This window comes from Thamnophis sirtalis, unplaced genomic scaffold, assembly GCF_051295495.1.
Source record: "Thamnophis sirtalis isolate CommonGarterSnake01/CBP01778 unplaced genomic scaffold, rThaSir2_p1.2 scaffold_7, whole genome shotgun sequence".
NCBI classification, from domain to species: domain Eukaryota; kingdom Metazoa; phylum Chordata; class Lepidosauria; order Squamata; family Natricidae; genus Thamnophis; species Thamnophis sirtalis.
In genome coordinates, this window is record NW_028261387.1 from 678,955 (window position 1) to 693,637 (window position 14,683).

The 14,683-nt window shown below is 35.2% G+C and overlaps 1 protein-coding gene across 2 annotated transcripts in view; it reads right to left on the bottom strand.

Annotated features, from left to right (window-relative positions):
- The window catches only part of DENND1B (DENN domain containing 1B), a 160,067-nt gene that overhangs the window by 56,661 nt on the left and 88,723 nt on the right, over positions 1 to 14,683 (bottom strand). For both annotated transcript variants that reach the window (XM_087719184.1, XM_087719183.1), the window contains exons 10-12: positions 9,344 to 9,444; positions 2,103 to 2,148; positions 850 to 951 (exon numbers count right to left, since the gene is read on the bottom strand). In XM_087719184.1, the coding sequence (XP_087575310.1) occupies positions 850 to 951; positions 2,103 to 2,148; positions 9,344 to 9,444 (249 nt within the window). The remainder of the gene's footprint in view (positions 1 to 849; positions 952 to 2,102; positions 2,149 to 9,343; positions 9,445 to 14,683) is intronic.

The following is a 14,683-nucleotide window of genomic DNA, read 5'->3' on the forward strand; positions in this document are numbered from 1 at the left end:
ATATAACATGAACTGTAGAATACATCCTATTATAAGCATCCAGAAGAAGAAGAAACTTCATGAGATCAAAGTCCGAGTGTAACTGCCAGTTAATTTATCTGCCTTTGCAGACAAAAGACAGTTTCCGTCATTTTCAAAGGATCCAATGTCTCTTATGACAAACAGATTTTGCAGTTTAATTTACAAATAGAATTATAAGTATGGCATCGTTGCTTTGCCAGAGCAAATGACAAACAGTGTAGAGTTTTCAATTCATGCCATCCTCGGCAGGATGGAAGAGATTAAAATAAAACTGAAGTAATTTAGACAAAACAAATAAATGTTTCAGAAAGTTGAAGGAGATCAAAGTATGCATTTTCTGACCCCACTCTACAAGCATTTCTTATTATATTGACCAATGTCATCAGATCATTAATTAAAAGGAGGAGTGCTGGCAGGTGGCAGGGAACCAGAAGCCGATAATTGGCCCCCTTCTTTTTGCCTTCAAAAACTCCTTTTTTTCCCCTTGCAAGATATGCCACTAGGCAGACAGAAATGCCTACTTTGTAATATAATGATTAAGATGAGATGAAGAGACTCTTGCATTTAAAACTGCTCTGCCTAATGAATGCAGCAAGCTTTATAATTATGATCTCCCCTTTTCCCTCACAATAAAAAATATGATGTTCCACTCAACATTTCCTCAGCTGTCAAAAGCAAGTAAACAAACAAACAAGACACCATTAAATAGGAAATCTATAGCTGATAACATAATGTTTGATGGGGGAAGGTAGTTTTTTTTTTTTTAACTTAGCAGGGAAAAAGAAGTAATTCAAATAACAAAGAGGATAAAACCAACTATATACTCACCACTTCACTTGGTAGATTGCTCAGGTCATTAAATGGTGTTTCCAATGTATTTGTGTCAACATTTAGCATCACCACGTCCTCCAGTGACTTGCTTTTGACTCTCTGAAAAAGAGAAAATATACACGTAAGCATTTGAGGGCTTCTCTTTCTGGTTTTCATTTAAAAACATACACGTGTTTTTAACATACAAATCTAAATTGTAAATGAACAAGCAAACAAACTAGGGATGAAGCAATCTAGGTCAGAAATAAATATTTCCATGGCAGCATTGTGTATTAAGAATTCCCTTATATAATGCATCATTACCATGATTAATGAAATTCAGAGTCTTAGAAATAATACCCATCCAGATTATTTCTTGGAATGCCTGAACAGGATCTCCGATTCTTCTGTCACTATATAAAAACATTTATCCAATATTTGCCTAGTCACTGTGAGAAACAAAGTACTAGAACAAGTGGATATTTGGCCTGGTTAGCAGGGAATTCCTTAAACCTTCCTTTTTTTGACCAACACAAGCACAGACTGTTAAAACACAGCTGATACAGATTTATAGGCAGTAAGAAACAGATAATATATTATATTCTCACATGATTGTGTACATTTAATATATAGGCATGTCCCTGTTGATATCATGGAAGCAATTCCATGATACTGTTGAATAGGCTAGAGTTGTATGTATGTCTATGTTAGATGAAATGGCCCATCGTATATGGATATACTGTGGGGAAGATTATTTTTCTGATAATAGTTTCTGGCCATTTTCTTTCCTTTACTAGTTCTCACTCAGTCTGAACTTCTCAAATAATTGCAAGCATATTTGAAACAAGCAGGTGATTCTGCCTGGTTCCTCCCCACTCCATAATTCTATTCCCTTCCATGAAGAAGTCTAGATATCATTCAATGGCCCACTGCCAGAAGAGCTTGGGAGAATGTTCAGCATTCCTTTTTGATGCCGATATGTTTAGGGCTTCTTCAAGGGCTCACGTGGAAGAAACTGTTCTCCGCTGCAGCTAATGAAGATGGGAAGTTCTATTCTGTTTCTCAACTAGAGAGAATTTCATATAAAACAGAGGAATCCAAGGTTAACCAACTTGCCTCCTTTTTTTCCTTCCAATTATCCATAAGTTGCATTTATTTTAAAATATTGAAGCCTTTTCAGGAATAGTATAAGACAGCCAGTTAGGCTTTTAAAGTGCTTGCACATTACGCAGCCTTAACATATAGCCATGGAGAAAGAGAAAGTTACTTACCTCCATTAAACTGAAGTGAACTCCGATCAAATAAGGCATTGGTGCACTGAAATTAAAGGGAAATAAAAGAAATACATCACATACTAGGAAGATATAATAAGATGTTTGCCAGCTCCAAATATTAAAATGCCCCAAAACCTGTAAAAGCTGTAAAATTCTGGTTCAAAATCTAACTATCATTCCAGCTTTAAAGTAAGGAATAACACAAGACTATCTTGCAGAGCTGTTGCAAATCTTCAAAGTGTGAACTTTAGTAAATGGAGATTGCAGTCCACTCCCAATAGTTTTTTTTTATCATGCATGCAATATTACACGATCACTATCCATCTCTCTTGGTGAGTCGTAGTACGTATTCAGAAGAAATCAACTGGATCATCCCCATCTATTAATTACTATTTCGTATCTCCTACATCTGTGCACTTTAATTATTTGCTTAACAAAATGTTGATAATTGCACTGGATCAAGAGAACTCAGGGTGAAGATAAAGCCAACAAACAAATCAATATGAAAGTACTTATTAGCACATGATAAATAAACCAAGATAGATAAAACAGATTAACCAAGCTAAACTACCAACAAACTTGGATAAATTGTCAGGTCTCTATGTAACGTTGAAAGAAAACAAAGGCATGTCCCAGCCAGGCTTTTGAGAGAAGAGAGTTTCATAAGCCAAATAGAAAACCCATGTCTCACATTTGCATTTCTTCGAATAAAGGGAAGGTGGAGGAAAAACCCCTCATCAAATTTTTATATTTAATATTTAGGCAAGTGATACAACAGAGGCTGTCCTTTAAATATCAATGTCCCCAGCTGTTTTAAAGCTACCATCAATGCCTTGAACTCAGATCAGAAGCCACCGAAAGTGACTTCAGTTCCTGTAAAACTGAGATAAATTGGTCAGTTTGGGCTAATAATCATCACATAGTAATGTATGTTCCTATATTTTTAATCAGTAAGTAAGTCCAAACTGTCCAAAACAATTAAATCATTAGGGTTGTAATTGACAAAGATGAATCTAGCAGCACACTGAAAGTACACTCCCTGAAGGACTGAATGCATCCATTTCAGTGCCTGTTGCTTGTCCAGTCCCAAAAATAAGAACCACTGATCCATATAGACACCCTCTTGTCAGATAGCATTGCTTTATTGGCTGTGACGCAGCTTATGAAAACATCTAGACTAAAGTTTAATAGGAATAGTGATCTTGCAATGACTCCAAAAACTGGGGAAAATAAAATTGATATCATCAGCACATTGATAACACCTGACTTTAAACCACGGATGCCCTTCTCCAATCTATTCTTTTATGTTTTAATAGAATGAAGAACAGAAAAGAATTCCATACTATTTCCTAACTCAATAATCTTAAGCAGATCAGAAAACCCCAAATAATGTCATTTGTGCAAGTTAACTGAATAAATTCACATGGAGTAAAAGTGGCTTTATTTTTCATATGTTGGTTTTATCCATGGAATAATCCGTTACACCGCATCCAGCTAAAATACAATTCAGAGGACCAGATCATTTGCATTAATACCATAAAAAATTAACAAAACGGAAAAAATGAATGGCCTTCACATGACCTTCCTCAAAGATACAAAGCTTCTATCATTTTATATCTGCTGGTACATATAAGAAACCTAAAATGAACTGGCATTTTTGTAATATGACCCCTCCCCAAACCTCAGCAGTTGATAAAGGGGAGGGGGCAAAAAGAATCACATGAAGACGGTATGTGGGAAATATGAAATATTACACTGAAGAGGTAAATGTTTTGATCTGCAATAGTTTGTTTGTTTCCATGTATAGCTTTATATTATTAAAATCATACAGTTAAATTGTATTGAAATCTTGCTGTGTGTATCAAAATGTTGGGTTTTGTTTTACTTTACTTAAACCACTCTACTACATGACTAATATACAGTATTTGCCTTGAACAGCAGTAGATTACACTGAAATAGCAAAATGCAAAACGACCATGAAGATCTTATTCAGGAATTGTATTGTGTCTTCTACTGCCATATAACCTTAGGCAAGAAAAAAGTGCTGGGAAGGGGAAGGGGAAGGGGAGGGGAAGGAAAGGAAAGGAAAGGAAAGGAAAGGAAAGGAAAGGAAAGGAAAGGAAAGGAAAGGAAAGGAAAGGAAAGGAAAGGAAAGGAAAGGAAAGGGATTATAAAAGGTTTAGACTTGATCAATACACAGAAGGGAAAAAGATGAAGTCTTGATGTATATTAAATGAGTAAGATTGACTTAAAATGCAACTATGATTTACAAAAACAGCAACTGTATACTTGTAGATTTAGTACATAGTATTCTTTTACTTGCTGAGATTTTTAGAAAAAATGCAGCATTATATCTTTCCATCTCAGCTTTCATCAGTATAACATTTTGGCCAAAGTTTGATCAAATCTGGTTCTATTCCCCCATTTGGTTCTATTTACTCACTATTTCCCCAATGGGATGAAAATGGAGCCAGTGCTAAATATTCGGGTAATTTACCCAATAGCCCCAATAATTATATATGCTTAAACTTTCTGGGTTTTTTTTTCTTTTAGTTACAGTATCTGATAAAAAAATTTCAACATCCCTTAAAAACATTGCCCCTTGTGGAAAAAAAATATAATCCTTTTTGTTGTTGTTGTTTGCATGCTCACATTTATGCACAGCAGAGGGTAGGAAAAGAAAATGATCTGAAATAGGTTGGAAGCATTCCCAGGATGTTCTTAAAATGTTTGTCTGGTTTGCTTGTTTTTTTTTAAAAACCCGTATCTCCTAAAGCTTGCCCTGAATTTTACCAAAGAGGTGCCCATTTTGATGGTATTGATTATCTGTCATGGCATCGTCTTCTCTGCTCAGATGCACGTGGCCAGCAAAATGCAAGGGTCATAAGGAGGACTCAATAAGGGGATGATTTGCAACACAGGGAATGTATTCTGGGACCAATTTATGTCCCTCATTCATGACATGCATCATAGGCACAGATGACCCAACACCAGGTTCACCTGAGACACAATGATATAGTATCACAAACCAGCACGGGGTTCTTGGTTAATGCAGATAAAGCCAGACTAACTAATTGCTATAAAGCTTTCCCACAAATATGCCAATAAAACTTTCCTTCAAACTTCTCTAATGCACATTTTAGAGTAAATAGAGATATATACAACCTAAACGTAACGTTATGACTGCCAGAGTCATATTATGCTACATATTCTATTATTCAAAATGGTACCTAATACATTGAGGCGGCTGTATCAATACTATCCCCCCTCCCCAATCCAATGATATTTCCCACCTTGTGAATTGGAAACTGCAAAGTTAAAATTAGGGATTTTGTTCTGCAAGTGGGTTGAACAGAATGGCCAGTCCATAAATCACTTACATTTCAAATCCCTTATTTTTGTAGCCCTAAGCACAGTGATGGATTGCTCTGATACTTTTTTCTAGGTAAATCAGCCTTTTTCATACTGGTATAAACTGAAATAATAATGTGTAATGTATGACAAAGAATACAGATGAAAGATATACAAATAACTCTGTATTTTATACTGCTTTACAATTTACTGCAAATGTTAGGAGTAGTTATGTACACTGACACTAAATTAGTGTTAACAATAATGAGATTTTTAGGTTCTTGGGAAGCATACAAATTTACATTAGAAAAGATGCCAGAAATTCTTTTTGGAAACCCACTGAGCAAAACTGCATTCATGAAATTGTCCCACCCAAGAATGGAAATACGATTTCCGCACATTCCTTTTTTTCATTGAATCTTTTTAAGAGATACATGAAGGTAGTTGAAGACTATTCCAAATCTACAAATCGTAGAGCAGGGAGTAGCAGATAAAATTTAGCCCTGCACCCTAAAATCGTATCTTTCTCCTTTCCCACAGCCCAAGGGTCAGCAACCCGTCGCTCTGGAGCCGCATGTGGCTCTTTCATCCCTCTGCTGCAGCTCCCTGTCACCGGTCGGCTCCACAATTGATAGGGTTAGGTTTAGGGCCCTTGGTTAGGACAGGTAGAGGAAAAGGATGCCACACTAGGAGGAGACTCTATAGTGGTGGGGGGAACCAGATTTCCGGTTGGCAGAGGAAAAAGGAGCTGCACTAGGAGAAGACTATATCGTGAGGGAATTGGACTTCCGGTCGGCTCCACAATTGAACAAGGGTCTTTCGGTTAGGACCTTGGTGGCTCTTTGGGTGTTTTAGGTTGCCAACCCCTGCCATAGCCGAAGTCTTAGTAGAATTCTTCTATTTGTAAAGCAAACACTCAAATTAAATACAGTTCATAAACCAATACATATTTTAAATGAAGTAAAACAAATTGGTATTAGTTACTCATGCAACCTTTGGAATAACCACCCTCAGTGTCCTGCCTTGATAAGTTCAATTAATACGCAGTTTAAATACTATATAATTAGATTCCTATAATCTTAAAATACATTTGGTACTACTTTAACAAAAAATGCTTTATGTATATTATTGGATATGTCAAGGAATGTTTACTAAGTGATGAGTACCAAATATATTGCTGTCGGGGATGCTACTCAGAAATTGGAATATTAACCTATAGTGTCTGGTTTTGCTCTATTATCAACATATTTGAGGATCATATCAATGGGATTGTAACTATGACTTGTATTAACTGCTTTGTGTTAAGGATATACTTCTTGGTAATATACACAATATTTCAAATCTATTATGTTTTCAGAAAATCTGCATTTTCTGGCTTGGATTCTGGAATTAACATTTTTCTCTGCAGTACAAATCTATATCCCATTTACAATAGTGCATTGTTGATACATGTTGTCTGCCATTATAGACTTTTGAAGTAGTTGTGTTTATACATTAATTTGGTGAGACTTTTTCATTTAATTGTAATTACAATTTAACAAATGTATAAGTTATATACTATTAACTCTCTTGAATGTGAAAATACTTTTCTTCTATTAATTAATTTAGTAACATAGCACTTATTTTTAAACCACTGGGTACTAGTTTAAGTGTGTCCAAAGTAAAGCAACATATTATCTTGCATTAAAATCAAAATGCAACTTTTATTTAAAAACAGTGCTTGACATGAATCAGTTTTTTCTTCATATTTCATAGAAAAGTAATGCCGGGGACAGCTTGGCATAATCAGTTTCTGATTAGTAATTTATATCATTAAAGAAAGTGTCAAGGAGAAAAGGAGAAAAAATAATGACAATTAAGACACATGCATGTTTTTCTTCTGGCAATCGCTTATCAACTTATGAAATATATATTTTAATCTAGTCCATCATTTTCCTAAAATAATTGGTTATCTTACATAAAGTATGAACTAGAAAATTAGTATGCTTTTATTGTGAAAAATGTTTATTCTACAACAAAAACAGTGAGAATTTAATATAGAATCATTAAGTAGCTTTAAGTAGAATGCTGTAATCCTGTAAGAACGTTAATAGAATTCTTAAAACAGATGCTTCATCATAAACTATATAGTGTCAGAGGTAAGAAACTGTACCAAGAAGTTAATAGGATTGTTTTTTCTTGTTTAAAAATTAAGCAAATCCAAAATCTGTCAGACGTTTTGGTACTTTTGGTACCAAAATAAATTTTAATTCGATAGGCAGCAATTAAGCAGAACCTTCAAATACATGACACAAGTTGATAAGTTGCTTTACTCCAGATAAACAAAAGAAATCAAACTGTCTATAAATCTAGGGTTTACATTCTAGACCTTTCCACAAGGCCACGTATCTTTTCAGGACAATAGACTTTTGGTCCTTCTTTTTCTGGCCCTGAAAGTTGGACGCGTCCACTCTGTATTTACATAAAATTTACTGCAGTCTGACCATCACTGCTTTACCCTCCTTATATCTATGGAATAATGTTATATGATTGGACACTGGTTCTAACATTTCAGCTCTTCTAATATCTTAAACTTTTGCTATGTATACTTTTGCCCCAGGATGTATATGTGCTGCCAGTACATTAAATATAGCGATGAATAGAAATTATTTCATCCTGGAAGGGCGATGCTCCTTCTTTCAGCTATGTCATTTTGAAATTCTCTCTCTGCCCTTTGATTTCAGTGATTTTTAAGCCCATTCAATCATTGCTTTCTTGACTGGGACAAGTATATTAACTTATAAGAAATCTAGATAAACTACAATCATGAGGACGTTGTAGAATCTTAGAGGGCATTTGAGTTATTTAAATTATAAAACTATTTTGTGGTGTAAGGTAACATACTAAAAGATGTGAAATAAACTGTGAGATACCACATGTAGCACACATAAAATATCAATATCAGTTCTAGATTAGTAATGATTAGCAATGTTAAATTAGTAATAATTACCAATGGGAGAGTTCTACTCTGGAAGTGGCTGTTAGATTGGCAGTAGCAATAGCAATAGCAGTTCGACTTATATACCGCTTCATAGGGCTTTCAGCCCTCTCTAAGCGGTTTACAGAGTCAGCATATCGCCCCCAACAACAATCCGGGTCCTCATTTCACCCACCTCGGAAGGATGGAAGGCTGAGTCAACCCTGAGCCGGTGAGATTTGAACCGCCGAACTGCAGAACTGCAGTCAGCTGAAGTGGCCTGCAATACTGCACCTTAAACACTGCGCCACCTCCCCTCTGCTCTCTGCTCCCCATTTGTCCCTCTTTTTTTTTTTACTACCATAGTTATATTGATGGATTTTCTTGGTTTTCTTTTTGTTTATTTTATTGTTCTCTTATTTATTTTTGCTTTGTTTAAACTTTCCTTTTATTTCTTCATTTTTTTATTGTTGTAAGCCGCCTAAAGTAGCCCCATGGTGAGACAAATAAATGTAATAATATTAATAAATATAATTAGTGATGATGACATTTAATAGCTCTCAATGAGTTTGTACAGGATCTTTTGATTACCTTCCCTCAACAGAGAAACATTCTGAATTACATTGGTATCTCTACATCCATTTGGAACATATAAAAAAAAGAGAGATAGTACGAAATTTTGGATTTTGTCTCATGTCAGTAATTCTCCAACTTCTAAAACCTAGGGATCTAAAAATAAGGCGTGTTTCATATCTTAGTCCTGCAGAAGTACAGTTTCAAATATTTGTTATCTGTATAAAGCAGTGCTGAGTCTGTACTATTACAACTGGATTTAATCTTCAAATGATTCTGTTTATTTAATTAAAAGGCAACAACATATTGTCTTGCTTAATTATGAGAGAGGTAAAGAATAATACACGTAGCCTCTTACCAGCAGTAATCCAGGAGATGTGGTGGGAGCACTGGGATGTATATATGCTGCCAGTACATTGGATATAGCAATGCAGCTGACCCATGGACACAAGCGGTTAACTAGGATTCAAAGCAGACACAGCAAAAGGGTTAATGTTGTAAGAAAGACAAGAAGTAAAACGTTGTATTAATCATGTCAGCAACAATAAACCTGCAATTATGTATATATATAATATTCAGATAAGTACTGAATTTCTATGTACAACGGAAAGGCTGTATTACTTTCAGTCACATAATGAAATATCAGTAATAATCACAGTCTTATAAAGAGGTGTAGAAATAGTTATCTTCTACTGAAAGGAAGCCACTTTCAACCTATAAATGTTTTTTTATATATATTCATTCCTAGGCAGAATGCTGTCGCTCAGAGACAAAGCACGTTGGATATTCTCTTTTTATTGTAACGTGAACCAGAACATAAGAAAGTAAATTGTATTGAAAAATCTTTCATGCTAAGGGATTAGATTCAAAGCAGAACTTTTGAGTTTTTGTACATCCGTTTGTTTGGCAGGTTTATAAACTGCAGTTTTACACGCATAAAGAGTGAGATAGATATGGAGATAAGGGAGAATTGGTACAAGATTAGCTAAATTGTCAAGATAAAACTTCCAAACTGGTTATTGATTTTCAGAAACACCAATTGGTCATTTTAGAAAAGAAATACAAGTTTTTATGAGTATTACAAATACTGTACTTTGTATCAGTCAGGCCGGCAGACATTTAAAATGGAAGGGCTGAAATATGACAATTCTATGGGATAATAGTTGTTTGTTATACTTTGCTATAATAATTTGTTGCCAACAGTTTAGACATTAATGGCTGTGTGTTGCGTTATTTTGAGGGGACAGCACCCTTTACACTGTTATACAAGCTACATACTCACTACTTTACATTGTAGCCAAGTGTCATTTCTTCAGTGTTGTCCCATGAAAAGATATACTTAGATATTTACAAAATATGAGGGGGTGGACTCACGTCTGTGATATAGTGCACACAGATAATAATAATAATAGCTACAACGTTAAGACTAAAATCGGATTAAACCTCCCACAAGCAACAAAGCACCACTCTTCTCAGAAGCTTCCAACTCATCAGATGACCTATGCATATAATATTCATGTCTTACCCATAGTGGTCTTCAACCATTTACAGACAGTTACTGCAGCAATAACCACCCCAACATTGTGCACCCCACTCCCGTCTTAAAGAAACGATGGTCTTTTTTATTAGATGGAAGAAAGAGAGGCCCCCCCTGAGATCTATCTTGGTTGGGTTTGAGGCCAACATCTGAGATAACAATACCAGCTGCAGGGCTTGCTATGCAGGAGAAGGTGTGGCAGAAGTGGTCCAGGTAGAGAGAACAAACTCCATGCCAAGGACAATATCCCAGAGAGAAAAGGCTATTAAGGCAAACAAATGGGACCAAGCTGGCACTACTCTAGAATCTTCCCTGAGTAAAATGCTAAACAGGGGTCTCACTTTAATTTAATGAGGAGTTAAGTCTCTACTAACAGTTGTCTCAGGAGCCCCTGTCTGTTTTACAATTCACAAAGGGTACGAGGAATACATCTTGCACATAATACCCTGCACTTCTTAAGTGTTAGACTGGCTCATATTATGAGAGCTATTTGAACTATGGAGGAGATTAACAACAATGTGTTTCTGAGGGCAAACCGGTTGCAAAGAAAGCCAGATGCAGCCAGCAGATGAATTTCACATGAAACGGATCCTAATTCTCAGAAGGCACTGTAGGGTCACAATAGCCAGAATATAATCCACTGCTCCGCTTTCTCTTTGCAAATCTCTGCTTATCAACTACGTGTTTCCTGATGCTATACGAACGTACGTATTCCAGTATTCTGACTGCAATGAGCTCAGAAACGCAAACCTGGCATCAAGGATGGAACTTTTGTTTACACAGCACTGAAGATTCTGCTTTTATAGCAAACAAGCCAGAGGAGGAAGATATAGAAGCAATAGAATGTAATTTTTCTTATCATTCACATAGCGGATCACACATGTATGGTAGCCCAAACGCATAAAGCAAATCAAGTTCTGAATCTGTAAGATGATATAATAAAAAGCAAAGAGCGGGGCCATTTCCAAAAGGGGTGGGACACAGGGCACCTGAACTTGGGGTGGCCAAGAAAGCTCAGATGCTTCTGCCAGCTATTCCTACCTCATGTTTTAAGAGGCTTTTATTTCTTAAATATGAATGCCACCAACAAACCAAAGATCTTTCAGAGAAAATTCAGCTTCCACTTTAGAATTAAGCAAACCATTTGGGTTATGAATTTCCAGCCTAAATTAGGAGCAGAGAAAATGCTTTATTTTTTTTAAAAAAAACAACCCACAAAGCAACAGAATTTTGAAGAGCATTACATACTCCTATTCAGATTAATATAACCGGATTAAATATGGAAAAGAAGAAAGTCTGAAAGCTCCTGAGGGATATCATTAGGGCAAATTGCCAAAGAATGAAACATGAGCCAGTCAGGAGAAATTGGAGGCTACCGGAGCACCAAGGGACTTAAATGCTCGGCAGTTGGAGCTGCAGTAATGTGTGAACTGAGGGTTCCTGTATCAAGAGACTCTAGGCTCACTGACACATGGAATGTCACTATTGACCACCAAACAGCCCAACCTTGACAACTATGCTCCAGTCAGCCAAAGATGTCATAATTTCTTAGTTAAGCTGCCCGTTTCTGATTAATTTTTGTTTCCTTACCTCTGTGGAACAGCTGTAATTTTACAGAGTGCCATTACCATCCCCTTTGCTGCTTGCTGTTTTAATTGCTGTTTTCTTGCTATAGAGATAATTTAGTGTTTCTGCAAATGAATAGCTTGCAATTCTCCATAATGTGTATTCCTTTGGCTGCATTTCCAATTACTTTCCCATACAATTTATCTAATAGTCACTAGTCTAATCATAGTTCTTAAGCCATTAAATACAATGCTTTCTAGTAATTTTTACATGCAAAGAGACAGGAGATTACATATTAAACCTTTAGCAACTCTACCCAGGAAATGGATTAGTCATGGGTCTCATGCCTACAGATTAGTAACAGCTATTTAAAATAAGCACAGAGCACAGTTCAGCACAGATAATTTCACCTAAACTGAACTGCCTTTTATTAAATGTTAGACTTCTAGATTGCACTACTCTTCTGAACAATAACCTAGAAATATAATCACTGTCATAAATCCAAAAATTCAAATATTTATTTATATGTTACAGTCTATCCTTCTAGTAATAATTATTGCATTTAAGATTTCAGGAATTTTTCTGAACTTTGCTATCTTTCTAGTACTTTCAAGAGTGGAGCAAACTATAATACCCAAAGATAAGTAAAAAAATTTCTGAAAAAGTCACATATTAGTCTTACACAGAACATAGATGCAAATTTCCTTTGACACAAGTATATAGAACCATATTAGTATATTAAATGTTCTAAAAATATATTACTAAATACAAAAATTGCAAAAAAACAAACAGATTTCAGTTTTTGTTATTATTATTACTTCCTTACTATGTATAATGTCACTCAATTTCAGTCTTGGTTTCTTTTAGTTTCTCTCCCCTACAAGTGTAGCCAACTTTTGAGTGTATTCAAGTTAGATGCCCTTCTGGAGAACTATTAATCCTTTTTAATTTTCAAAAACCCCTGTTGTTCCAAATAGGGGTGGGTGAGTAATGGGAAGGAAAGTACAAAAGTTTTGTTATGTAGCATACCAACTTCATGTTTTACTTTTAACTAAAAGAAAATTTAAGGGATGGTAGAGGGAGTTTAGCTGGTCTCAAGGCAGGATCCCTTAGCCTGGGCATCCATACCTCTAACAAAACGGGCATTGTGACATTAAGATGCAAACTCTATTATTTGTTTGGTATTTGAGACAGGATTTGCATCACAACATCCCATGCAATACTTAAGGTCAGAGTTTGTGTCACGATGTCATGATGCATGTTGTGCGACTTGCTCCTCTTAAGATCGCTACAGCTATGTTAGTTCCCATGGAGTCCCTTCAGGGAAAAGGGCGGCATACAAATGAAATAAAACTCTAAAACTCTACCCTGATGAACATTTGACATTATAGATATATACACTGGTTCAAAATGTCGCAGAGGTAAAAATTTTAAATGTACAACTAAATCACAATTGCAGAACATATTAATCTGATTATTATGATAAAAATTACCATTATGATTGATTGTTAAGAGTTATATTTATAACGTACAGTTTTTATATATCGGCTAAAATAGAGAAATTGTTTACTTTAAACTATAGTAGTGATGTTCATTCACTCTGTGACCAAATTTGCAAAATATACAATGTGAAGGTCAAATGATGATGATGATGATGATGATGATGATTCATTGAATCATATGGTACATCAACGTCAGATGTTTAAACTGGCATTTTTATCCACTTGTCTAATTCTTCCCAAGGACCTAAGATAGGCAGATATTGTTTGATGGTATCAAAGCTATTATTACTATTATTATTAGCTTATATATTATTAAATTGTACAAATCTAAAATTCTACAGTCTATGAAGTAAAAATGCACATCATCTAAAACAAAACAAATAAAACAATGGACACATCTGCATACTGAATCTGAAATGGTTAATAAATCAGAAGTAGTTATTTGTGAGACAGGTTATGCCTTCAGGATGAGCTTGGTAGTCTTCATCTCTTTTTTAAGGAAAAATAGTTCAAAAACTCATCCATAGGTCTTCACAAGGACTATTTGTATCCTGCATCTTTTCTGGCATAGAAACAAGGCCCACTGTTGATATTCAAGTACGCCAAGGATATTAAATCATACCTCATGATATTCTCCTTTGAAAAAGAATGGAATTTGAATTTATAAACAAATGATGAAGGTTTGATTGCTAAAATGTACAAACTTTTGCTGAGGTTTGAAACAGAAAAACAAGTTAAACAGTGCAAGATAAAATGTGCTAAGAATTTCACTTACAATACAGATCGATCAATTATTGATTAAATATTAAAAAATAACCTTTTTATTATGGAAAACCAATAAGAAAATACTTATGGAAGACTGGTTTTGTATATGCTAATTACAATGAGGCTACTACATGCAAAAAGGTGGAAAACTACTGAAATTCCTGCAATGGAGAAGTAGATTGTGAAGAACTTACAGAAATGACAAAACTGATCTACTTCATTGGGGGTAAGACAATAAGTAGTTTTACAAAAGACTGGAAACCAATTATGGATTTTTTACTGACAGCAGAAAAAATGAATTGGTCGTTTATGGATTTATGATTACAAA